The sequence below is a fragment of the Drosophila santomea genome, chromosome 2R, assembly GCF_016746245.2.
Source record: "Drosophila santomea strain STO CAGO 1482 chromosome 2R, Prin_Dsan_1.1, whole genome shotgun sequence".
NCBI classification, from domain to species: domain Eukaryota; kingdom Metazoa; phylum Arthropoda; class Insecta; order Diptera; family Drosophilidae; genus Drosophila; species Drosophila santomea.
The window spans coordinates 21150189-21176562 of record NC_053017.2 but is presented as its reverse complement, the minus strand read 5'-3'; the positions used below and the strand labels follow the sequence as shown (position 1 = coordinate 21176562).

The window sequence follows — 26374 nt, the reverse complement described above, 5'->3', positions numbered from 1 at the left end:
TACCAGCATGCATGCATAATTAATTTGTGGGTCAATTGCGAAAACTTGAACTTCAATTCAAGTGGCTTTGGCTCCGATCTCCACTGGGGTGTCATCTTTGGCACAACCACAGGCACAGCGCCTAGGAAGTGATTTTTTGTGGGATTTCGGGATTTGCATAAATGCTGCCAATTAATTTTGTTATGCAAATTAATGGCAAACAATTAGCGATGCGAGACAAAGCCGATTTATTAATTGCACGTTATTATTATTGTTATTTTTTTACAAAATATGTAAATGCACCAACTTATTTCGCACTCCGTTTCGTTCTTCGTGTCGTGTTTTTTTCCTCCATGTCAATGGCAATGCGCGCTTTATCGCTGATTAACCCAAATTTAAATGGAGCTCACCCCAGGCCCTCGTTCCATCCGAGAATTGAGAATTGAGAAAAGTCCGACCAAAGGCTAAGGAACTTTGGCCAGGAGCTAATGACTCCTCGACGTGGGTGCAGGCAGCTGATGAAATAACCTCTGAATGCAAATGATTAAGTGCACTGGAAGATGTTTTAGAATCATGTATATGTTTTTATAATTAAAACCTCCATAACCCTCTTTGCTGAACAAGTTTCCTTGCTCTCTTATGTATATATAATTTATAAGTCAATAATTTGTATTCTTTAACCTCCTTGGTAAGAAAGGTTAACTCTGGTTTCTACATAATCATTATACTCAAACGAAATACAGGAAATTAATAAAGCAATAAATGTTATTTAAATGATAAAACACTTTATTGCTTCTAGAATTTGTTTCGACCCCCATCGAGAATTGGTTTGCCAAATCGGATCCACGAAAATCATCGATAAGCGAAATTAAAACAAATTGCTTTACAATGCGGTGACGAATGCGTCACTTACATTGCGGTTGTTATTGCGAATTTGCTGAGTTTCGGATTTTGATCAAGATTAATAGTGTGCTAATTGCATTAAGATTGTTGCCAGCAGCAACAGCATTCCCCAAAAACACCGCAACACGCGTCGCGACCGTTGCAACAAGTTCGTTGCTTCAGTCTTTTGTTTTCGCCTGCCTGCCCTTCGCCGTTCTCAATTAATCAGCTGCATCGCCGCCGTCAAAGGTCGGTGCAAGTGTTCTGCTTTGCGATCAACAATTTATCGGCCGCAGTTTTGTTCGCCAATTTGTAATAACAATGTGGGCCAATGGCCAACAAATCGCTACTGATCGTTGGATCATCGATTCCTGGCGCCGATCCATGAATCAATTAACATGCCCGTCCGCTGGCATTGAACTTTTCTAATTGAAGATTAATGGAGAGTCGCGCCGCAGTGGCAGCTGCTTCTGTAAACTCCCCATGAGTGATTCAACGCCAAGATTTTGGATTATCCGACTCGGCATTTATTTAGTAACGTCTTGAAAGGGCAGCAAAACCAAAATATTGCTACTTAGGATGACCTGCCTTTGGCACGGCTGAAGATGGCTTATATCCGGCCTGCTGCTGGTCCCCCGATCTTTGGCTCAAGTGCATGGAATCACGGTGCATCTCAGCTGCTTGTAAATACTGAGGGGAGTATCGCCTTATAGAGCGCTCATGCTGACGGCGATGGCCAGCCTCATCCTTTCCAATCTCCGCCATGAGATTCGACAGTTCTTTTTTCAAGAGGTGGTTGTTGATCTGCGGCTCGCTAGCCTGCTCATCCACGTCCTTTGGCATTATCACCGCCCCCAGTTGTATTTGCAGAAAGTTGCGACAAATGTTTCTATTGACTTCTTCATGCCAGCGAACGCCTTCCTCGACAAGTGGTCCGAATATTCCCATCGCGTGCTTATCAAGCAAATCAAATAGGTGATTGGTGCTGTATGGGGCACTGAACCAGAGGCCTACGGACAGGATGAGCTTGAGACCAGCATAGAAGGACAGCCCACCGAGCAGGAAGTCCGTAGAGACTCCAAGTGCCTGCAGCAGTGCGTAGATTACCCAGTACTTCAGCCAGAGTACGAAGAAGTGCCTTCGGCCTTGTCCAAAAGCCCGCAAGGTGCTCCATCCAGGTAGCAGGGTTCCATAGTAAATATACACCAGACGCAGCATGTCCGCTACTTAATGGAAATATAATTCAGAATAGCAAACAAGCTATAAAAGGTAAGGGTTTTGTATATTGTCGAACTGAGTTGATAAGCGTGGAGAGTGTGTTGTCAACAATTTCGAAAGACGTTTTAGTCGAGGAGCTCTTTGCCCATAATCGATGGTGATGGTGAGCAGCGCACTGGTTTCCCACTGAAAATGGTTTATAATGATTGAGCTCGCATTCCGAAAAGCGGAGAGACAATCAAATAATTCCTTGTCACTTCCTAGAGTCGACAACAAATCTGTGGCCAGCACTTGGCATCGGCCATCAGTGGTTTGAGTCGGGCTAAGTGCCTGGGGGCTTTGGCCCGCGGCTTTCGCAAGACCAGGAGCCAGAAACCATGGGTATCCGCGTGTGTGCGCCTGTCTTTTGGCCAGCTTTATGCATATTTATAGATTTGTTTGGCCGACTAACAAACCAAAATAAACCAGAGCGCGGCGAGGGGAGAAAGAGACCCAGTTTATGGGCCAGATTGTATTAATGGCGGCGCCTTTTGGCCAAAACGGTGCTAGTGAAGCTGGTCCATTGGGCATTCAGTAGTCCGCGCAGCAGTAGCAACTGCTGCTTCGACCTGACATAATGGAAATAATAATATAATCGATTCGGCTACAACTTTGCTCAACTTGTTCGGCCTGTCTGCCCCTTAGATTTATGAACATTTCTTCGACTTCAATCGGGAGTACGTTTATCCGCTTCACTTGCTCGATAATCCTAGTTTTATCCCCCTGAAGTTTGTTTGCCCTATTACACAATTTTATTAAACCGAACGGTTTGTTTGACCATTTCGTGTATATTTCGCAGGCGGACTTGTAGATTTCCAAACAAAGTAGCGTGAAATGTTGAAAATTATGCAAATGTTTTATGGCTTTTCTTTGTTTGTCTGTGTAGAAATTATCGGGGGAAGAGTCGCACATAAATATCGAACCAATCTGGTGTGGGATGAATATTTAAATGGGTTTTGTTTCCATTTTTATGTTTTCGTTTATGTATTTTATGTATCATTTGCGTCTGCTGACGCCTCGTTAACCGTTTTCATATGGGTTTTGTGGGATAAGCGGGGATTACAAGCTGCATTCGACGATCTGCCAGCTTTTTAATCGGAGATTCGTACCTCGGCTGCGGTTGCCCAACTTTGTTTTTTGGTTACCGATGCGGGCAGATTGACATTGACCCTTTGACACGCATAAATACATGCACATGTATGTGTGGAGATGGGCGGCGGTATATATGTAATTTGATTAATTGAGCAGCTGGGGAAGCACATTTTCTTCCATGACCTCTAGTCATTAAATTATTGACCCTAAAAGTGGCGTAAAAAAGGCATTTTCATAGGAAAACCATCATTGAGGTAGGTTTCTTTAGCGAAAACTTCTTAAATTTTAAATTTATTTTGTATTGCTTCCGCATAAAAACTACGTCACGAATCCAAATGATTAGTGGTGCTTACTAGCGTATTACTAGGGAAATACAAACCACTGTGGAATCATTCAACCTCTTCCCAGGAAAAAAAACTCGTTTGGGGTTCAATAATTTTGGGGCTGACATGAGCGAGAACAATTGCCAAAAAGCCAAAGAAAATGTGTCAAGCAATATTTAATGCATGCGACTTCAACTCGAACGCGATGCACTGTGAGAAAGGCACGATTTGGCCAATAAACAGCGCAATTTAAAGGTAATGTAAACAAATGCAAGGTAATTAACACGAAATCCGCATAAAAGTAATGGGTTCAATTGCCAAAACGAAACCTGTTCGTTGCGCTTCAAGATCCCCGATTAGGGGGAGGGATTTGGGTTGGATTGGGGGTGCCGATGGCTTGCAACTCACAGCCCATTAATAGATACTATCTCCAACTGCGACTTAAATGTCGCATGAAGAGCGGCACTCAAATCTCAAATCCCAGATCTGCACGGGCTGTTTGCCGCATGCAAATGGGGTCGATGTGGTGGGAGGAGGCATGGTGGTGGGAGGATGAGTGGATGGGTCTGGATCCCACATCTCGTGTGCCTCCGTTGAGTCATCCGGAGATCGGTTCATTGCCGTTTCACCCAGAGAGCACTCGATTGTCCTGGTTATCATCGTCGTCCACAGCTGCCCAGCTTACGTAGGCGGTTCAGTGTGCCGCGATTTGACGTGGAACCCGGCCCATTGAGATCTTCACAGCGATCTCTCAATGTGTGACAATTACCTTTTAATTGGCCCAGTTTGAATGGACCGACTTGATCTTATTTTATAAGCACTCATGTGGGAGTCCAATGAGTGTTTATCAATGCGAATACTGCCATTGAACTTGGTGTGAACGAAACGATTTTTTCTAACGCTTTTGATAAATGATTTTGGTTTCCTTTGTCTTGGATTTGAATGAGCGAAGTGCCGAGTTTGGAATTTCGAATTAGAATGCCGAAGTAGGTTAATCATTTTTGGGTAGAATTTTCAGACTAAGCCTTCAAAGTTCAGTTGGTCATTGAAACACTGGCTTTGTATACAACCCTACCTTTTGTTATCAAACAATCTTATCGTGAGATCAAACATCTCGTCATGTCATATCATTTGATAAATAGTTTAAGCAGCTAATGGGTTTTTGGACCGACTTATCACTGCCATGTATCAACCGTTAGACACGGATCACGAATGCTGGTATGTGATGTGATTTGTTCTATCAGAACTTCAGTTTCCCGTACAAAGTGTCGGCGATGTCAATGCCCAAATGACACCTTCCTTCCTAATTAATTTAACATTCGACTCGCCAATCAAACAACGTCGAGTGATTCGGAAGATGCCCGGCTGAAGATTAATTAAAGCGGGTCTTTACAACATTAATCAGTCGGATTGCATTCCACTCAAAGAGTCATTCAACGGCGAATGAGTTCGAGTCCGAGTCGAAGTCGAAGTTAGTGGCTTAAACCCACTCAAAAGCTGGCTCAAAGCGAAGCTCGAACTATGGAACGAAAAATGCAAGTGTTTTATGTTTTCGCTTTCGTTTGCAGCCGAGCTTTCAAGGCTTTGGCTTTGGCTTTCGGTTATGATATAGCCAGCAGATCGTCTAGCAGCTATGAGTTTTGGCCCAAAGCTCCGCTCTCGTACCGCCGATGGTGCCATCTCGCTCGTGCAGCCAGCTTTGGATCGGTTTTGGACTCCGTGGAGCGTTCCGAGCGATCGTTAACTTTAGTGTGCGCCGACCTGTTTCCGTAGACGGCCACAAAAAACCGTCAAAGACTTAGCCACCAACTCTTTTGGACTTTGATTTCGATTCGAATTCGAGAAACGGTCGCTGAATTAAATTTCCAACAAAATTCCCAAGTGACTGTCTGCTGCCAGAAAATTTATATATATGTAAATATATAGATGTATGATGTATGTCATGTATATAAGTGCATTGGCAAGATCGTGACGTCAGGGCAGCTCAAAAGTGCAATTCCCCAGCAAAACAAAGCTCAATTTGCGAACCGCCGATCCGCCCGCTTCAGCCCGTTTTCGTAATAGCATCGTGCCAGTAAAAAGCCAGTAAAATAAAAAAGTTGATAAAAAAGTGAATCTGCTGTCCGGCATCCCGCTCGCACCCACAGCCAATCGTACCGCTGCACTCGACGTCGCCGTCGCCGTTGCCGTTGCCGTTGCCGTTGTCGTCGCCGCGCTCTTCATTGTTTATGTTTTTTTGTGTTCTTCCCCCCCAGAAGGCGGGGAAGCAAGTAATAATAAAAGCAATGGGGCGAAATTGAGTGAAAAATAAATTTCGTTTACGAAAAATAATCAAAAAGTAATCACAGCGAATGAGAGGAAAAAATTCACTGCCAAGCAAATTTCACGCCGTATTTAATCTTTGCTCACTGACCGCCTCCAGCTTAATCGCTGCTCGTCTTTCTTTCCGCCACGTTCCGGTCGCGATCGCGAGTGTTCTGTGCCCCGATTCTGGACATATAGCTCCGGCTTTAGCCCCAGTAACGGCCACCGATCTAATCCGATCTCGAGTCCCCACCCAATCCCACCCACTTTCAGTTTGAGTGTGAGGCCTGTGTGTTCTGCCGCTCGCCGCGCCGCGTTGTCCAGTTCAGAAGAGCACTCGGAACAGATATCCTTAAACTTGAAAAATCCACAAAAATCCAAACCAACCAGATAGTGCTGTGTCCGCCTCTGAAAGTGCTGAGCAAATCTTGAAAACACCACGAAAATCCGTTTGGTTCGCAGCTCTTACTTGGCCAGTTAAGCAGACAGGATCAAACTTAGGTGAGTTATAATTTTTTAAAAATAATTTTAATTACTATCAAAAAGGGAAAGAAAGTTACAAGTAAAGTTTCAATGTGAAGCATTTCATAAATGAAGAAATAGAGTTTTAAAAATGAACTTTCTGAGCCAGAAGAGTAAGAGTTCCTAGAATTAACATTAAGTAAATTAGCACTTTCTAGTTTTTTTCCTCAGCCAAATTTAATCCAGGTATTAAAGCACCTGCTGGATCAGCAGAGCCATAACAATTTTGATCTGCTGCGATCATAGATTTTTGATTATTACCTCATATACCACCAAAAAGTGGTTGGGTGGCTCCTACTAATTTGCAGACAAGTTTCGGGGCATAATTATTACCACACATGTGAGTTTTGGTTTTGAACTTGCTAATTGCGGAATCGAGCAAGAGGAAATGAATGCCACATGGGACATGGAATATGGAATATGGGATGCAGTGCGTTGTCCCTATAAAACGAGATTTCTAGAGCAGGATCTTGGCTCTTGGGCGGGGGATACGGATACTAAATATATGTACCATGTGTACGTGCATACGATTGTGCACAAGACTTTTGTCTGGCTTTTAGTTCGGCCCACAAAATGGGCTTGTTTCCCAGTTTTAAGTTCAGTTCGAGCGGGTTTTGTTTTATATTTTTGTTTCGCTGGAACAACTTTTCGTGCGGACTTGTTGTTGTAGTTGGTGTTGCCGTTGGTGTTGGTGTTGGTGTTGGTGTGTTGTGGGCTTATTATCCCATTGTTGTTGTGTGAGTTTTGGTGTTTTCGCGTTTTCCGTTGCCTTTTGCGAGCCTCGTCGGACCAATGCGATTTTGTAATATTGCTACAGTTATTATTGCCCGCCACGCTTTGCTCTCCGCATTTCGTACTGTATTTTAGTGATTTTGCTGCAATTATTGCACTTTTGATTTCAACAAAGAGGGAGAGAGAGAGCGCGAGAGTGCGAAAGAGCCGAGCTTTGAGCTTTCGCATCGGCCTTTGTTCGATTATAAATCCGATATCCCCACACCCCATAGATACGCCACTTTCTATGCCATTGATATTCTGCGGAACAACAGCCCTTCTGGGCTTTGTCCGGATTTTCCGAATAGAGGCATTATTTGTGCCATTCGATCAGCGATCACTCATCAGATTCAGGCGTTCGGTTCGCATTCAATTCATCTTGTATCGATTGTTTTGTTTCTTGGCATCTTTTCAGCTTTTTCATTGACATCGGCGAAGACGAAACCCGAGTAACCTGTTTGTTTATATTTTTATTTGTGTTGTTTCAGTCACCAGCGCAGCCACTCAATTTACCAAGTTGTTGTTGCTATTTCAGTTTGTTTAGCATTCATGGAATAGTTTGTCGGGGTAGTCAATGTACTCAGGTTATTTTTTTATTTACCCATAAACTGTTTGCCGTAAAGTGTTGCTTAAGTTTAACCTTTCGCGTAGTCATCATTTAGCGAATTTCTTTGATATTTTGCAGGCATTTCTTGTAAAATCCTGTTCAAAATTATTTAAGCACGACATTCGAAGCAGAATAATTTATTATTTTAGCAAAAAACGTTTACCTATTAATAGACCGCTTAAATATTTATTCTACTTTTAGCTTGTGAAGAATTTATATGTATTTCCTTCACATTATCTTAGGCAAACTTAGTCATTATTTATTATTTATTATATGGACATCCATATTTATTGCAAGACCATAAATTTTCCATTTAAATGTTAAAACTTTACGATTGCATTGCCACAAGCGACAATCGAAAAAAATAACAAAAGCCAAAGGCTTACCAAATGGAAATAAAGTTAAAAACCCATGCAAACCATCGCACAAATCGAAGCAAAGTTGAAGTCAAACATTTTAGCCGACGTCTTCTTCAATTTCAATTACAATTTCACTTTCATTTTCATTTAATGCGGTTTATGGCTTTTCCGACTTCGACCGCAACGCTGCCGCCGACTGCGCAGTCGACTGCGACGCCGACGCAGCACGCAATCAGCGCAAGTGCTTGTTGTTTTTGCAGTTTGTTGTTTGTGGCAAAGTTGCATGTTGTAACAACGGCTGAAAAAATCATAACAATTGCAAGAGCAGAAGCCAGCAACAACACACACTCAGTTCCGAAATGCAACTTTGTACTATGCAGCGTGTTCTTTTCAAATATTTCACTTATTTTCTTTCGCTGCCTTTTCGCTTGTCATTTTTGCTCATCTTTAAATTTAATTAGTCTCGCATATTACGTATACGTAGTGTGGTTTTTTGTTTGCCACCTCTTCGTCGCCTTTTCGTCTTTTCGTCTTTGCGCCTAGCAATTTTTCAATATTTGCGCATTTTATAATGGCATTTTGATTATTATTTCGCAGGGGCGGGGGGCCAGATGAAGATAAAATAACTTCAAACTTGTTTTCGGTGATGTATCTGTATTTTTCGCGCCTCTCCTCCAGCACATTACGTATACGCACCAGGGGCCACATGTCTTTGTTGTGTGCAGAACCATCGGCAAGATGGTCTTGGCTAACCATCTAATATACATAAATGAATAATATGCTCAGGAACAGATGCTTAAGACAAACATTTGGGCGACGGCCCTGAAACCAGTTTGGAAGCCATGATCTTCGATGGATTATGTCAGCGAACCTAGAACTCAAATGGGACTTAGTCCAATATTAGTATTTGACATTTGGCCCGCACTTTATATATTTTGGTTCGCCAAATAGCCAAAATTTGCACAGCTGTTTCTTCAGCTCAACTCGGATTGTCAAGCTTTCAACAGCGAGCGACGAGCGACTCAAGGTGCAGGTTCCCAGACCGCATTCATTGTTTTATCATTATAAAACAATGGTCGAGAGATTCGCTCGCCCTTTTCCAGCAGGCACACAAATGCAAAAAGTTCAGGTCACAGACACTTTACGTAATCCCCGCCTCCACTTGATCGCTGTCTGCAACTTGCAACTTGGAATTGTCGGCGTTGTATCTGGTAAATTTATTATCTCTTGGGCAAAATGTTCGCAGTTGAACTTTGTTATGTCACATTGTGGCCGATTTATGTGTGATCCACTTATTTTTTCTGCGTCTGGCTGGGAAATGGGTTGGCTGCCGTCACTCATACGCCCTGTGGTTCCAGTTCTTCTTTCAGCCAATGTCGCTGGCAGACAAATATACGCGATATACCCAATATACGCGGAAAATGGGTTCATTATCAAGCCAAATGGAGTGCTACTGACTCAGGTGCTGACACAGGTTCCCCCAATCCCCGATGCTTATCGGCCAACAGAAGCAGCTGTTTGTCTGACACACCGTAGAAGGAGAGTAAGAAGAGAGAGGTGGGGTGAGGTGGCGATGTGCTGGCCAACAACTGTCAATGTCAATTTAAACTAAAACGCTGACGCCCTCCAAAAAGATCGAGACAACGAGCTTACAACAGAGCCGCGCTCGGAGGGTTGTGTCAGCAAATCATTAAGAAAGCAAGACTTAAAAGCAGCAGCACACAAAAAATTCCCATAAACCGAAACAGACGCTGACTTTATGGTAAAAGCAAAGGCAACGGCAAAGGCAAAAGCAAAAGCCACAGTCCCAGCCACAAGACCCACAAAAAAAAAAAAGGGGGAAAAAAGAAAAACATACTCGGCCAGGCGGCATAATTATGCGGAAGCTGACAATGCAACTTGCTTTTCGGTTTTTGGCGGCTTTGGCGGCTTTTGGCACAGTTCCACTTCCATTTCCACACTTTTGGACTTCTGTTTGCAATCGGTTGACATTTGATGATGCGTATCTTTTTGTTTTCTATATTTGTTTTTTTGTTTCCCCCGTGAACCGTAATTATATAAAAAATATGAACGGGAATTATGCAAGCAAGAGTATAAGTCAAAAAACAGTTTTGCCATAGCCGTAACCTTGAGCTGGCTCAGATTTAGATTTATGCATGCCCACATATGGCAAATGATTCGACCCTAATCGGCCTTAATTATGCAAATGATAGACCGAATCGAGTTGCCATCTTGCCTCATAACTGTTTCTCTATTTCCACTGATTTGGTGTGTATTGTAATATGTGAATCGGAATATAATATAAGCAAGATTGTTCGCGGTCACCTAAAAGCCGTGACGTTTTGGTTTTTTACTTTATTACTCTCGCTTGAAGCGCTTGAAGTTCCTGCTAATTTGGCGTGCAGCCAGTGCACATTAGTTGCTATTCACTTAAAAGTCGTCAATGCTCTCGATTTGCTTTTGTTTTTGGGTGAAAGTCTTGCTTCGAAGGTTGTCAAATGGCACTTTCTGTTGGCATTGGTGATTTTCTTATGGACTTCTGAGGGTTATTACAAAGTCAGGTGACCTGTGGCCAAGTTGGAAATGGTTTTCATATTATTAAGAAGATTTTACACACGTAAAATACTTATCACATCTTTGGACGTAACTTCCTTGTCATTCTTGTAATTTCCAGTTCGTGTTCTAAGTCTTTCGTTTCAAACCGCTTTCGACGTTTACTCAAAATATCAATACCATTTGTTCATTTCTGCGCCCGTTGGCCTAAATTCCAAAAAAAATTCACTTTCCTTGCGCTTACCTACAAATTTTCGCCAATCCATGAGCAAGTGTTTGGGGGCATGGGCCTTGGGCTGTGTACCACCCATTTTTGGCAATTGCTCAGCCGAACATTTCATTACGATTGATGATGATTGATTCGCCAGGCGAGACTTTCTTCCACTTGAAGTGGGCCACGGCAGCTCGGATCTTGCAGCACGTTGCATGCAAATTGTGCAAAACCTTTGGGATATAAAATGTCATGCAATTTGTCGTAAATGCCGCTGAGAAGTTGCAACACGGCAACGTGAAGCTGCTGTTGTTGTTGATTTTGCTGCTTTTGTTGCCGCTGGTCAGTTCTGTTTGTTTTCTTGGTTGGTTTGTCAAAAGGTTTGGATGCGATGGATGCTGTTAGTTCCCCGCCACGCATCGCTGCATCATTATTGACAATTAGCCGCATTCGATGGCGGGCGGATGTGCAACTGCAACTGCAACAGCAGCAGAAGCAGCAACACAAGCAACATAAACAGCAATCAACAGGGCCGCAATACAAGATTGTTTTATGCCTCGAGGCTGCTTCTTGGCCTTATGCAATAATTAATTACTCGGCCAGCGGGCCAGAAAACTAGGTTTTCTTTCTACAAAACTAAAAGTAAATATTAATTGAAGCAGCAATTTGAGCGTTTGGGTTGCAACAACAGATGCTTACTGTACTTGCCTTACACACATAGTGCCCATTTGAGCATGACCAGGACGGGTTTCTGTGCAGGGAACTAATGGTCATGTGAGGTGGCAAGACCATTATTTTGGAAATAAATACTTTGCATGCTGCAGTTGCGTGAATATATTGCCAATTGGGATTTGGCTGACTTTGGGCTGTAGGCGACTAATAAATATAATTATACTTCAATTACCCAATTACTAATATAACTACTACTTAAATGACACAATTAATATTGTATATCCGTTTCCTCTTCATTTCTTTGCAGTTTAAGCATTTTTAAGGATTATATTAGCACCCTAGGCGGCCGACTCAGTAAGATGTCCTCACCACTGGTCCTTCTCACAGCGCTCCTCCTGGCCAGCAGCACAATATGCCAGGCACTGCCAGATGTAAGTAGCCTTAGTGACCAATGCCAATTGCAAGAACTCATCAATCAACTCGGTGCGATATAAATAACCTTTGGGCACTTATAATACCATAAAGCCAGCTGTTAACGGATAAAAAGGGGCAAAAAAACCAAACAACAAGTGGCCGCCAGTCGGCGGTTTCATTGTCATTCGCATTGTGCGTAATTAGCATTTCGAGAAATACAAAACATTTTTTGTATATTAATTAAATTACAAAACAGAGCGCAGAGTCGAAGAGAGTCGTCAGTCTCAGTCGTTAGAAATAAAACATTGGCATTGTGTAGTGGGCCAGGTTTCTGAGTGCGCTTGTATGTATATCTCATTGACATACAGCACAGCTTTTGTCTCTGGTTTTTTGCTTTTCGTTTTCAAGAAAAAGCTCGGCCAGCAAAATTATGGCCAAGGTCGGACGTAAAAAGTTCTTGTAATTATTTCAAGTGAATTTCAGACTGTCCCTCTCTCCCTACGTTTGTTTACTTACTTTTATTTTACTATTTAGCTGTCGTTGGCCATTTGCCAGCCGCCTTCCACTTTTCTCTTTCATTGTCACTGCTTTTGTTGCGGAGGTTATGGTTTTGCTTTGTCCGTTGGAAACTTGGTGATTACAACAGATGGCGGTTTTATTTCGCCATTGAACTCCAAACTAAACTTCCTGATATGGCAGATAAACAGATTGTAATATATGGGTAATAAAGTTCGTGGTTTAGATTTTACTGATAGCTAACAGCAGGCCCTGACTTTTTGAGTCGAATCTCTGAATTTTTGAAGAGCCGCTCGACACCGGATTTCGATTCAAGAATGGTGCGATTCGAGACAAGGGATGGCAGGACGATCCGAGTGAATCTGGCTCTGCTCGAGAGATCCTTGGTGATCCGCGAGATGTGCCGCGTTGGCCAGGTACCAGAGGACGAGGACTTCATCCTGCCACTGCACGGAATACACAGCGATGTCCTGCTGAAGATCCTGCTGTGGGCAGAGTACCACGAGAAACACGAGGAGCCCGCCTGGGTGGCCAAAAACGATCGTCTTCCGGCCGAGGAGATTGAGATCCAGACGTGCGACTGGGACAAGGAGTTCCTTCGCGTGCAGATCGATAGCATTTGCGACATAATGGAGGGCTGCAACTACTTGGACATTCCTTGGCTCTACAAGCTCTGTGCCCAGAAACTCGTCTTCCACAGCAGACGCGAGCCAGTGGGGCAGTTCAGAAAGTACTTGGAGAAGATCCCATCCTTAAACGAGTTCCAGGCCCTCTTCATTGAGCAAATTGAAAATTTATAGCTAGTTTTTTATCAATTCAGAATGGTTTAAAATTGTGTTGGAGATATAATAAATATAACCAAAATATAAAGGAGCAGTTCTTGAAAGTAATTTTACGTTTTCGAAACCTATTATTACATTTTTCATGAGAGCCCGCATTCTTTGATTTTCCCTTGACTTTTTTGGAACACTTATATATAGACCACGATGGCTCGGTCCGATTTTGGGGCAAGTTCGTGTTGGCGGAGACATCGACCCCCTGGCCTTGCCCAAGCCGCATAAATGGTGCTGGCCTAAAGAGGTGGCCCATAAACGACTTCGTCTCCGTTTTCCACTGCAATTAAAGTTGACACGCTACACCAACAACAGCAGCAGCAAAAATACATAACTAAAACAAGCAAACTAGCAACAACTTTGACGAGGCCCTTCAAATCCCAGCCGAGCATGAAAAGAGTGATGTAAAAAACGAACTAAGGCTGGGGCATGCAAAACACCACCAGAATATCGATTCGGATTCGGATTCGGATTCGAGTGAGTCAGCAGTCGTTTTGCCGTTTTGCAGTTTTGCTTTATGTGCTGTCAGAAATGCAGAAAGAATATGAGATATCTAAATGTTTGTGGGCCTATCAATTGCCGGCCAAATAAATTAAGCCTTTAATTGTGAAATCCAGAATGCTGAGCCGCACGATTCGTTGTTGTTTCCTGGACTCGTTTATTTATTTATTTATTTTTTTTAGCTACCGATCTGCTCTGTCGCTTTTTGTCTACAGCTGGCTGCTCTGTGTCACGGTTTCAGATTTGGTTTATTTCTATTTAATCATTTTTGATATCGGGTTCTCAGGTCACGTTCTCCCCGCTGTTTTTATGCATCTACTTGTGTGCGTGGGGCTACAGGAAAATCGGGCGAATGTCAGTGAATGAGTAATTGTCGGTTGTTTAAGAGATTATGCAATCGGAATGGAAACTCATAAAAATCATACAAAAATGCTAAGATTTCAATTGATTAGCTACAGAGAGATATTAAGCCAGCCCAACGATATTGCAGAGATTCTTTAATAGGTACTTATAGGTACATTCGCTCCGCCATATTCACGCAATTGCCAGAGCAACAAATCACTCAAATTCGCCATTACGATTAGACGCAGCCCATTCCGGAGGTTTCGTAACACCCTGAACTTTTCACACTTTGTTAATCGCTGGCATAAACACAAAATTTCCAAAGGCGAGTGAAGTAGAAACCAGAAAATTTAACGCCGACAGAAGCGGTTGCTAATTTCCGCCGCCTGTCAGCCGAGGCGACAAGGTCAACACACCCAAATATCCAAGGAAATGGATTGAAAAGAGGCGAACGCCGACAAGTTTGCAATTTGTTGGACGGTTAACCATCCGCAAAAGCTAAAAGCCCAAAACGAAGTGCCAAAATCTCCAAATTCATTTCTTTGTATTTGACTGACTGCGCGAAAGGTCGAGTGACACTCTTTCGAGCGTCTGCCGCTGTTGACTTTGACCGGCTGATACAAAAAAAAAAAAAAAAAAAAATGCGGGGAAAACAATTGCACAACAAACACTGTTGGCCATAAACAGTGTATTGGCCTCAACCAGAGCCAATTTGAAGCACACTTTTTGCGTTAATATGGCTGCTACACCTTTTACTTTGACTTGACTCTGATTGCACTTGGTCGCCGCCGCCATCGAAACTAAAGTCGTCGCCATGCCGGTTATAGCGTAGCGTACACCGGGCGTATGAGTAATCTCGCACAATTTCAGTAATTGCCCGCGCACCAGCAGCCCCCCAGTAAAAATCCAAATCAAGCAGCAACCCAGCAGCTAGCCATACAAATTACAAACAGCGCAAATTTCACAACATCCGTCATTGCACTCGGCGAAAACCGAAAATAAAATCAAACTTAAGCTTGGACAAATAGCTGGGTAAACAACAGCTTAATGGCGATCGAATCGAATGACAACTTCAGCTACAACTGGATTTGCTTCGACGGACATCTAGACGCCGATAATTTTCGTTCTCGAGTTCCTAATGAACTGCAATTTGTTGGGCGGCTTGGGAAATATGATATTAAGTGCAGAGAACCATGCTTGCAATAAGAAGAATGGTTTCTATTCAGCAAGGAAGCCCAAAAGATGAACTACCAATGTAATATGCAAAAAATATTATAAATATTTATTTATAGCCCATAGAACACTTAAATTCAAAAGTCACGAATAGCAGCTAAAATAAAAACCAATTCTTAAAATTAAAGACACAATTATTCACGCAGCCAGCATGCCGATTATCTATAATTAAGTGCTAGCAATTGTCTGCCGAATTTTGTGAAAAATTTACCACTGCTTTCGACACCTTTTGAGTTGTAATTTCGGATGCCTATCAATGATTTACATAATGTTTAGGCCATTTGGCGCCTTTAAACCGTTTTTCCGGCTGCGAACCTTTGGCAACCCTGGTTCTCTAATCGCCGCTGCTAATCTTGTTCATTGGATGCCGCCTTTTTTGCATAATTCGTAATTGCTGATCGTAGTTGTTTCTCGCTCATTTGTTTTTAATTGCGATTAATTGGCCACAAGGGCCACGGAGCTAAGTGTTGATTGGTGTCTGGGTGTGGTCGTTTAACTGAGGGATTTGCATACGGAGAGGGCAAAGAATAATGGCGATTGCTGCAGGTGCAGAAACTTTCCAAATGTGGCCAGCCGAGAGCCCTAGAGCCGCAGCCACAGCCAGAGCCAGGGATTGCACTCAACTCCAATTGCACTCGAGTGGCCAACTCAACGCCTCATCGAAAGAGTAGCTGCCTGCGTCTGTTTTCCTTTCTCAAGCCTCAGTTTCACTTTCAATGGGGCGACGACGATGACGACGTCGACGACTGCGGCGATGACGGCAAAAGTTGCTCAATGCGACCCCAAACAGCTGGCTCCTGTTGGCTGTGGTCGAAAACACGTTTCAAATGAAAGTAAAAACTCTTTGGCATTGTGCCGAGTGGAGTCGAGACGCGCGTCTGAGCGCCAAGAGTCTGGTTTTTCTTCTGGCGTTTGTTCACCTGCCAGCCAACTTTCCGCGGGATTACAATTATAAAAGAATTATCATGCTGGGCTTACGGCAATGCCCGCCAGTGTCATCACCGCTCAGCGGCGATCGTAACTGTAAAAGTGATTCTGGTACTTTGGCCAAGACGACTGGCCATCTTGTTCGCCTTCGTCTTGGTCTGCTTTTGCGATTTCTGCTTCTTTTCGGCGGTTTCTTGTGCGGCGCTGTCGTCATTTGCAGTAAGTCCATTTCTGACTCACTTTAGGCCATTTTGGGCAAAATAAATGCAAGAAATTTGCCTAAATTGCAGGCCGCTAACCGGCCAGCAAGCCAGCAAGTTCGTTGCCTGAGTCTTTTGTTTTTGCTCTTGCGTCTTAGCCGTTATTTAAGGAAATTCTACTCCAGCTTTGACCCTGTAACAGATCTTGTTTTTGTGGCCGCTGCTGATTGGATTGCAAGTGAGATGCAGATCTGGCAGATAAATAAAACGGAAATGCATTGGATGTACGAAAAAATCAAAAAACATTGAGTCATGTAGAATGTCAGTTAGAATGGCACGCTGACTGGCACTTTGGGCACTCAAAGTAGCTTATGAATGAATTTTAACTACTTCATTTACAGAAATAAACTCGCATTGGAAATTCCGCACCATTCTTCGGGGGCTAAACAAACTGAATAGAGGGGATTGAATTAGCTCTGACCACAGTCGCAGATTAAAAGCCCATTAATATCAATAAGAAATTAATTTGATTTTAATTGAAATTCGCAATTATGGCCAGCACACAATGTGCTTATAAAGAAAAAGTTTACACGCAAGTCGGATAAGATTGCTATCCGATATTTATTTCTTTGCTTCTTGTTCGATTCGCCTCGTTTGATTCGGAAATACTTAAATACATGTGTGTCTGCTCACAATAAATAAATCTATCAAACGCCAAACGCCACATTGACCCTGACCCAGTTGGCGAAGATACTCAAAACCCAGCCGATTCGGATACGGATTCGGATTCAAATTTGACTTTGGCTCTGGCTTAGTCGATAATCTCCAGATAGCTCTTGAGGGTCCAATGCAAACACGAACCAAGAGAGAGCGCCACCAACGAGGCTTGGCAAACAAACACTCGATTATTGCATTGAGTTATTGATAATTTTTCAATTATCCCCTATCCCATTTCCATCTGACAATTGCTACAATTGGTTGTCATTGCCCAGAGCAACTAACCTGAATTCGTTTTCTGCCTCTCGTTTTCCAGTTGCACAAACAAATGACGCCAGACCAGCTGCAGTCAGTCTTCCACGTGGACACCCACGACGCAGTGCCCCACTATGAGCTCGTGCAGCTCCACCACCACGAGAATAACCACAATCGCCGGCGGCGCAGCATCGGCGAGGGGCCAAAGGTCAACGCCGCCCTGCCGCCCCACCACGTGAAAAAGGATCTCAGCAAGAACGCCTACTACAGCGAACTGAAGCATGAGGCAATGGCCTCGGGCGGCAACCACCTGTTCGCCCCGGAGGTGAGTGCCATCAAGTCGCACAACGTGTCCTTCAGCGCCTTCGGCCAGCACCTGAACCTCTCCCTCCGCGCCACCCAAGGACTCTTCAAGGGCGCGCCCCACCAGCTGCGCATGTGGACCGTGGGCAGCGAGCCCAACGCCACCCACGGCCTTGACCTCCAGGAGATCGTCCACCAGCAGGTGAGTCCTCAATTTTGTTACTATTCAGCTAAAGAAGATTATCTAGAGATTTCACCAAAAGGGAATATGAGGTAGGATTTTCTGCTTTATTCATAATGTGTCCTATTAAATGAACATATTTTTCCTTTTTATTAAAATAACGTAACTCGTCATCATGCCCAATTTAGTTGATATTACAATATCGTTTCGCAGTTGATTGGCCCTCCTATTAGTGTCATATATTTCCCTGCCCTAAATTGGCTTTTTGTTGTAAGTGTTTTCCTTATAAGTCTTTCTCTTACTGCACTTTCATTGCTTACATCATAACGTAAAAAATTACTACTACGCTTTTTGTTGCGTTTTGCCTTTGTACGTTTTCTGATTTGTTGATTCGCCATACTTCCGCTTGAGGTAGGCACATATTTTGTTTCAGCTTTTATCGGGCTTTTATAAATTGTTTTGTTTGGTTTGGCTTGCTTTTATCTTACAACACTTCGCATTGCTATTTTTTCAGGCGTTTAATTATCTGTACTGCCTTTGCTTTTATACGTATCTAACCAGAGTTAATTGGGCACGTGATAAAGAGATTTTCTTTTATTTACGTATACACTTTTGAGCTCGCATTTAATTACGCTTCTTTGTTATCTTTGCTTGTTACGGTGAGCAAGAAAAATAATCACGAAAATCATGCTTAAAGTCAAGGACAGGTGGAAATCTGATTAACAGATTGACTGGAATATGCAGCAGGCTTAAAGGCTTAAACCTTTTTTTTTTGCTTGCCATGACGCTGGGTAATTCGTGTTGGGTTCGAAATAATAACAATCGGTATTAATATTTACTATGTCCACCCACAAGTTCCTAACGAAATTCAGTAAGTCGCGTTGAGCCGCGAACGTGACTTTTTGTAATTACTGATAAAGTTCACTTTCTTTTCATGGCTTGTTTGTGTATATAATTCAATTTTCCCATTTACCCATTATTCATGTGGTGGGCGTGTTTCTGGCCTGCGAAGTACAATCAATTGATCGCACTTTAAATTACGAGTCTTGTACTCGGCGGATGGTGTAAGGTCTGCGGGGTGGGTGGTTTCTGAACACGGCATAATTTTGAATGCAAGACACCACACTTCGGAAATGAAAGTGAAATGTCATGTCAGGCGACAGCCGAAAAAGAAATGAACCCGGCGACTCGAACTCTTATGTCTTTGGACTTTGCCAACTGCGGAGTTTCTGTTTCTTGTTGTTGCCTTTTTCTGTGATTTATGTGTGATAATTTCTGCTTAAAGCCTGGCACTGCGAAATGCGGAAAGATTCGTTTGACTTTTCCTACATTTCTTAGGGGATTTTGTCGTCACTTTTAATTAAAAATGGGAAAAATGGAATAAGCTGCTGCCGCTGTGTTTTTGGGCAATTTTTGCGAGATTAAGCAAGCCATGCAAAGGCATTTTCCCCCTTGAATCTGGTGACTTGGCAATTATTTACGTTTTCTGTTTTTTGATCTCATGCCACAAACAAATGGCCTCAAGATATAGACCACATAACTACAACATTTCAATGTTTTCTATGTCGGATTTTTATTCTTTTTTCTTTATTTTTTTTCCAATTTTTTTTTTTGGTAATGGCGGCACTTTGTCAGAGACCTTCCAACAGCAGCAGTCGAAGGAAACATAAAATGGCATGGAAAAAACATTTATTCTAATTTCTGACATTCTGTATCTTTTTTGTGCCTTATTGTTTGGCAACCGCAAAAGTACCGAAAAATAATTTTCCATTGATATTTGGTCCGAAGAACTGACCCCGTTTCGTTTTTTTTCTTTTTTTCGTTTTTACGTGGACAAAGGCTTTAATGGCCGGGGAAAATGGCCGGGTGGAAATTTCACCGCCTCGCCGTGGAAGGTGGAAGCCTTGTTTCGTGCCTTTTCCACCCAGATACTCCAATAGTTGTTGTTTAATACACTGGCATGCCAAGGAATTAAAAGGCAAATATAGCAAATACAAGGCGTTGCTCGGCACTCCCACTGCCGCATTCAATCGATGAAGGCGATAGGCCGCACTCAAAGGTCAGTGCAGCCGCAAAATACCAGAAATCAGGCGAAATGAAAACAAAAGTCGCACAGGTCTCTGAAAAAATGGAAACGCTCGAAAAGGGGAGCGTTAAATCAAGTAAATGGTACTGTTGTACCAGAAGTTGTGGGCCACGATGATTTGTGTGGGCAAAAAGGTGGGAAAACTGAAAATATACATAGCAATTGTTTGAATATTCAGTTTAAATTAATGAACTCCAACCAAAAGCCCTATAAATGCAGCTCCAGTTATGAGCTCACCTTTATCGAAAACCGCTTTTCAATTTCACAGTGACTAAATCAATTAAATAAAAAGTGCAAAATTGATTCGGCTCAACTTCCCTATTCGTTTGAGTAACAAAACAGAAGGTACTCTTATAGCAATCAGCTTATGAGCAACTGATCGGGGATCATGACTGTGGCGAGGAGAACAATCCACGGGGCCACCTGCCCGTTCGGGACTCTGAGGCTCCACAATTACCATAAAACGGAGCCGCAAACGAAAGACTTAGGCAACGAACGTGGGCATTGGCGGGCATTAGTGATTCCACCCCCCAGCCACTTTCGATATGCAGCTGCTAGCCGATGAAAAACTGAAAGCACGCTAATTAAGTTTTCAAAATGCATTTTTGATGGGTGCTAACTCGAAGTGCATAATTAAAAAATAGAGTGTGCAAGTGCAGTAATGAAATTGTAATAGCATTTGCTGCATGCCACTTGCCGCCGCTGCACTCGTTTCACAAGACGCAAAATTGTATCTTGTCATTGCAAAACGATTCCAACTCGTTGGCGGCGGCTGAGGAGAGAATGATTAATGAGCTGGCGATTTGGCAGCTGAATGAATTCGAAATTAGCTCACTGTGTCCCACTCTCTCTCGCGATTTGCAGCTATTTTTCAAATGTGCGGGCGATGCAAGATACAAAAAAAAACACGAGGGGTAGCAGGAAAACGTTGTGGCTTAGAAAGCAGTTTCGCCTGCATTTCGCTTGCTCTCCCGCGTCTTTTCCTTTTTTTGCGGCTGCAATCGGTTGCATAATGCCGCCAAGTTGCTGCCACGGCCTGACAGTTTCTGTGGTTGTTGTTATGCTCATGTTGCAGCTATTGTTAACGCCGCGCGGCTTGCCTCTTTGTAGCCAGCTACAAGTTGGCCCAAATGCTCCCTTTTAGCAGTGATTAGGTTGGATCGATCCACTGGCATCCGTGCTGTCCGTGCGATCCCAATCGCAGTTCCTCCTATAGCTCAATGGGTCACATAATTGGTCGAATAATAAACTTATAATGGAGGTACAGCCTTGGCATTGTCTTGGAATCAAAGCCAAAGTGCCAACAACAAGTCCAGTGCGACTTGACTCACATACAATGCATAATGGTGCGTAATAAACAAGCTAACTGCCAAAGCAAATCAGCCGACACACACACACACGCATGGCTAAATCCGGAGTTATTATTATGCGCAGCTCGAATGCGGCCAATGCGGCGTATGCGTAACGACGCCAAACAAATCAACGGGCAAATAAAATAAACCAACAAAAGCGACGCCCACACGGCGTCTAATGCGTTAATTGTCGGTTAACTTGGCTAAATGGCTCGTGGACCCATGGCGCGCACAAAACTGAAAGATTGTGTGGGATCTGCTATAAACTCTTTTTCCGTTTGAAAGTTTAACTTTCGTTTACCCAGCAGTTCGAACAATGGCAAATTATCGTCTCTTTTCGCTCGGGTTAAGGGCCTGCGACTAATGCCCGAACCTTCTTCTCGCTTCGGCCCACAAAAAAAAAAAAAGAAAATAAAAAAAAATCGAATGGAGTTCAGAGGCTAATTTTCACTTTGCCAAGTTCGCCGCTCCGGGTCATTTGTGTCTTTCTTCTCTCAACATTTCGGCTTAATTTGCATAACAAAATTGCCAAAGAAAGAGCCAACGAAAATGGGCCAAAAAGTTTCAGCCAGGAAGTTGTTGAGTCTGGGGGCTTTTACTTTCGTTTTTGCTTATCTAGGTGGCAGAGTGCTGAAGTGTAGCACTTAAGGGGCTTGGCTTTAATGAAAGGGCTTTCCACACCAAATTTTACCGATTCTTTAATAATGATTGGGTATAAAGGCTCTTCCTTCTCTATTTGGTCATTTAAAAAATTCTGTAGCTCAAACAGCTTAAAAAACAGTGAAGAAAAAGGCTCACCTTTCTCCAACCTTTCTCTGGTCAAGCAAAAAGCATTCATGGCAAAATGTTTGCGCCTAAGTGAGCAATAAAATTATAGACCAAAATCAAAGCAAAACCCTTGGGGCAATCGAGAAATTCACCGCTTACGTAAGACAAAAGCTGCAGCCAAACAAAAAAGACATTCCGGTCAGAGCCTAATCTCCGCAAAGAGATCTGCATAATGTCTTGTAGCCATTTGTAATTAAAAAATTTACGGCGCCATAAATAAAAAATATATGTATATAGATATGTACATATGGCTGGGTTCAATGGAAGTGGAATCGAAGTGGAAAAGTCGATGAAAAAATGCGCGACAGCGAACAATTTACAATTTGCAAGTCAACTAATTAAAAGTGCAGCCGAGGGAGAGAACAAATAAGTCAAATTGAGAATGGGTCCATGTCCATGCAAAGTCAAAAGTGGAGTCAAGAGCAAACGGAGCAGCAGAATAAGTGGCCAATTGACAGTTCATAAATACTATATGGCCAAAACACTTGGCCAGGCTCCAAGCGTTGACAACTCGACACTCTGAATCGGGCTAAGACTTGGATTTGGAATCGGATTTGGCTTCGGACTCGGACTCGCACTCGGATTCAGATTCAGATTCGAATTCGGACTCCAGCTCGGATTCATGGCAGCCGAAATACGTGTGGTGGCGTGGGGGTCGCCACTTGCCACTTGTTGCTTTGAACTTATTTTTCCACAAGGTCGTCGTGTCCAACTAGCGAATACAACAACGGCACAACAGCGGTACAACACGCTACAACAACAACAACCAGCCGGCGACAGCGACAGCAACAACGAATTAAGCCATAAATGCCTGCTGCACATGAAAAATTTGAGTGTGTCGTTGTTGCTGCGTGTCCACACGCTTGGCGGTCACTTAACAAACTTAACAAACCTAACCAACTTAAACCACTTGGCCAAAACCACGCCCCATTCTGGACAGCTCGGTAATTCGATCAAAGCGATAAGTAATTACCAGGCGCTGCCGAATTGCTGTAAAGGGTGTTCTAGGTTGGTAAAGTGGCTAACACAGATGTTTCCTATAAAAGGATATTAAATATAAGCAATAACATGGCATAAATGGAAATCAACCAATAGATTTAATAACAATAAATGAAGTATCAGAATATAAACTGATGTAAATCATTGGTTTGGATTGGTTTGATTCCCTGAAGACCAATTGAATAAATTTAATGAGGCTTCATGCATCATTCAAGTCTAGATTATCATCTGGCTGACAGCTCCCATCAAGCAAAAGGCCAATGGCTCCGAATCAGTTCTCACCCAGATTTTGGCACTTGACTCACTTTGATGCATACGAGTACGTATACGTAATGCCATTTATAGCTCCAGTCGGGCGTACTGCGATTAGTAACTGTAGATTCCGATATTCGGACGGGGGCAGTTATGATTTATGCCTGTAATTTGATAGAGTGCCGGCACGACAAGTTTTTGAGCCTCGGACGCGGTCCAATGCCAAATGCTGCGGCCGATGTCAAGTGTCAGATTACATTTATTTCGATATTTATTACAGAACCCAATCCAATTGAATGGAAACGAACTGAATTGAATGGCTAGGCTACGCAGGGGCAATTAATTTAATTAGTTTGACCAAAGCGGGGCTGAAGATAAGCCGTTGAAGCTTAAATTTATGCTAATTCGCGGCTAATATCCCCGGGGTATTTGCTCGCCTCTCGCCTTGAATAGCCAACGCAAGAAAATGCGAATCGAATGTCTATGTCACAGGATTGAAAAACAGCTTGGACTGTGGACAAAAAAAAAATCTAAATCTAGAGCAGTTGGCCAAATGTCAGAAGCTTAGGCTTTAAGCCGTGCCAGCAGCGCCATTTTCATGGTCAGTCTAAAGTCTGCCGCGGCACACACGGCGTATGAGTGACGTGCATGCTGAGGCGTCACATTTGCCAGCCACGAGCATAAATCAAAGCTCGGTTTACCGCTACAGCCTCCACTGCCCCATGCTCCTCCAGCTCCAGCTCCTGACTAAGTGGCCAAGTCCTCCTACCTCTGGCACCTTCTTGTGACCAAGCCAAAGCTGCATTTAATTAAATTTACCCACTAACCACGCGTTTTGTCTCGGTCAACTCAGCTGCGGTGTACATTTGTTATGCCACGGGGAAAAACAAAACGAAAATTGCCTTAAATTTCAGTAATGGCCAGCTGCGGCTGTGTACCATGTATTTGCTTTATATTTCGCGGAATGTGCGGAATTTGGACCCGTAAAAATATGTAAAATGCTTATTTAATTGCATTTTTATACAAATTATATTTTATCACCGCTGTGCTGTCTAGCATTTATTAAAACGTGTGTTATGATTTGAATGGCTGTATTTAGATTTGCTAGTATATATATTTGCTCACTTTGCATGGCACTCTTAACTATTGACATCAATCTATTACATTGCTTGTAATTGTACACCGAATCCAAACATCATTTATATAGGTAAAAGATTATTGTTAAGCTTACTTGGTACAATAGGCTAACAGTTTTATGATTATGATTTTGCTTCACATGAGTAACTGACTATAAACTAAACTTTATGTACTAAACTTTATGTCTGTTTCTTTTTTGCAGCACAACAGCAACGATGTGGGCGAGGTTTTCCAGGATGAGAAGAACATGGCCGCGATCTTGATGCGGCGCCACATGGAAACCGGCGACCTGATAATGGTAAGTGGTGCAAATGTGAACAGGTCCGCCCCCACCCACCGCTGGTCGCAAGGTCGTTCTGCTGCACTTGCACTGCAATCAATGGACGTGCCACAAGAATTTCAATTAGCGCTCGCCATTAACGGTTGTTCTTGGCGTTGTTCGCTTGGACTTTTTTATTCCGATTCCGAATCGGTTTGTGTACTTGTTCGATAGATTTTCTTGTTGTTATGACAAACGGCCATTGTTATGGTCAGTTTTGGACTTGGCCATGTTAACTGCCGGCTGTCGACTTGGCAATTTCAGTTTCAGTGCCTGTGTGTCTGTGTGGCGGGCATTACAATTAAACGCCCGTTGATCGGATATTCAGAACGATGGCGGATAATTTGCGGATTTAGACAATTTCTGCTGATTAAGCATTAATTTATCGCCGCAAAAGTGTTCGAGCCAAATGGGCAGCTGTAAATGTAAATGGCCGACGTAAAAAAGGTGTAGGAAAATCCAGGGTCGACCGATGGATACCCAATTAACTCTGTCGAATTTCTAAAAAAGTAACTCAAGAACTTTGGGTAATTCCTATAATTATCCAGCTGTTCTAAGCCATCAATCAGCAGTTTGATATCCTTTGTCAGCTCTCATATTCATCGACTGCATACCCTGTATACCCCATCAGTGGGTCGTACTCCTTTGTTGACTGCGAGCACCTTGGACCAATTTGACAGGAGTGAAAACTGTGATGGCGTATGGGCGATAATGCCGAGATAAATTGCATTAGACCATAAATGTTCATGTTGTTAGAACAAATACGATCGTTTAGGGGTTTCGATATGGTTAGGAATCAGCATAGATAGCTTGCGGCCTTGGTAAATGGTCAGCTCAACCTTCAGCCGCCGACAATGAACAGAATATTCTTAGCTACTGAGTTCTGCTTACTTTTCATTCATTAATCCATAAAAATGGCAAGTATTATAGTATTTCCTCACCGCCAATTATCAAGGCTGCCATAATACTTGGTACATTGTGTCATTTCTGTTTATGCTTTATTTAATACCCAATTTATTAAAGCCTTTGCCATTTAACCAGCATCAGATATATTCCGATGACGTTCAATTTAAAGACAATTGGCAATTAACATTGTCCGAGCGGAAATGGAGTCCAATAAGCAGGAACAAGTTTCGGCATGGAGGAAGTCTGCCTAATTACCGGCCATTGTGTGCTTGTGTGTGGGCTCTTTTCTTTTTCACTTCACTTCATGGCGGGTGGAAATTGAGACCAGGCTGGTTTGGTGGGAAAAAGAAGTGAAGCCAAAGAACAGAAACCTTTTCAGCTTGGGCTGCATGGTGAATTGCACAAGCAAATGTCACAATTCAAGCAAATTAATAATCAACTGGCCGATCGGACAACAAATGAGCGGCGGAATCTGAAATGGCCAGCAAATATTGGCAGACAATAAGGTCAATAAACAAGCTTCATAGCCAAAAGTTGTGGG

The 26374-nt window shown here is 42.9% G+C and overlaps 3 protein-coding genes across 10 annotated transcripts in view; 2 read left to right on the top strand and 1 right to left on the bottom strand.

Annotated features, from left to right (window-relative positions):
* Positions 1 to 744: 744 nt before the first annotated feature.
* LOC120446833 lies at positions 745 to 2189 on the bottom strand. Its single transcript, XM_039628017.2, has one exon. It carries the CDS (start codon positions 2077 to 2079, stop codon positions 1432 to 1434), a length of 648 nt encoding a protein of 215 aa, XP_039483951.1. The 5' UTR covers positions 2080 to 2189; the 3' UTR covers positions 745 to 1431.
* Positions 2190 to 5295: 3106 nt separating this feature from the next.
* LOC120445421 (venom metalloproteinase 3) overlaps positions 5296 to 26374 on the top strand; it is a 45328-nt gene continuing 24249 nt past the window's right edge. For all 8 annotated transcript variants that reach the window (XM_039625845.1, XM_039625843.1, XM_039625842.1 and 5 more), the window contains exons 1-4: positions 5296 to 6338; positions 11840 to 11963; positions 17532 to 17975; positions 24811 to 24906. In XM_039625845.1, the coding sequence (XP_039481779.1) occupies positions 11892 to 11963; positions 17532 to 17975; positions 24811 to 24906 (612 nt within the window). In that variant the 5' untranslated portion in view covers positions 5296 to 6338; positions 11840 to 11891. The remainder of the gene's footprint in view (positions 6339 to 11839; positions 11964 to 17531; positions 17976 to 24810; positions 24907 to 26374) is intronic.
* LOC120445422 (S-phase kinase-associated protein 1) lies at positions 12687 to 13335 on the top strand. The gene has a single exon (XM_039625846.2). It carries the CDS (start codon positions 12780 to 12782, stop codon positions 13260 to 13262), a length of 483 nt encoding a protein of 160 aa, XP_039481780.1. The 5' UTR covers positions 12687 to 12779; the 3' UTR covers positions 13263 to 13335.

What these genes read in the sequence shown, in the direction of transcription:
- LOC120446833 (XM_039628017.2), bottom strand. Translation starts at nt 2,079, where the DNA reads ATGCTGCGTCTGGTGTATATTTACTATGGAACCCTGCTACCTGGATGG.
- LOC120445422 (XM_039625846.2), top strand. Translation starts at nt 12,780, where the DNA reads ATGGTGCGATTCGAGACAAGGGATGGCAGGACGATCCGAGTGAATCTG.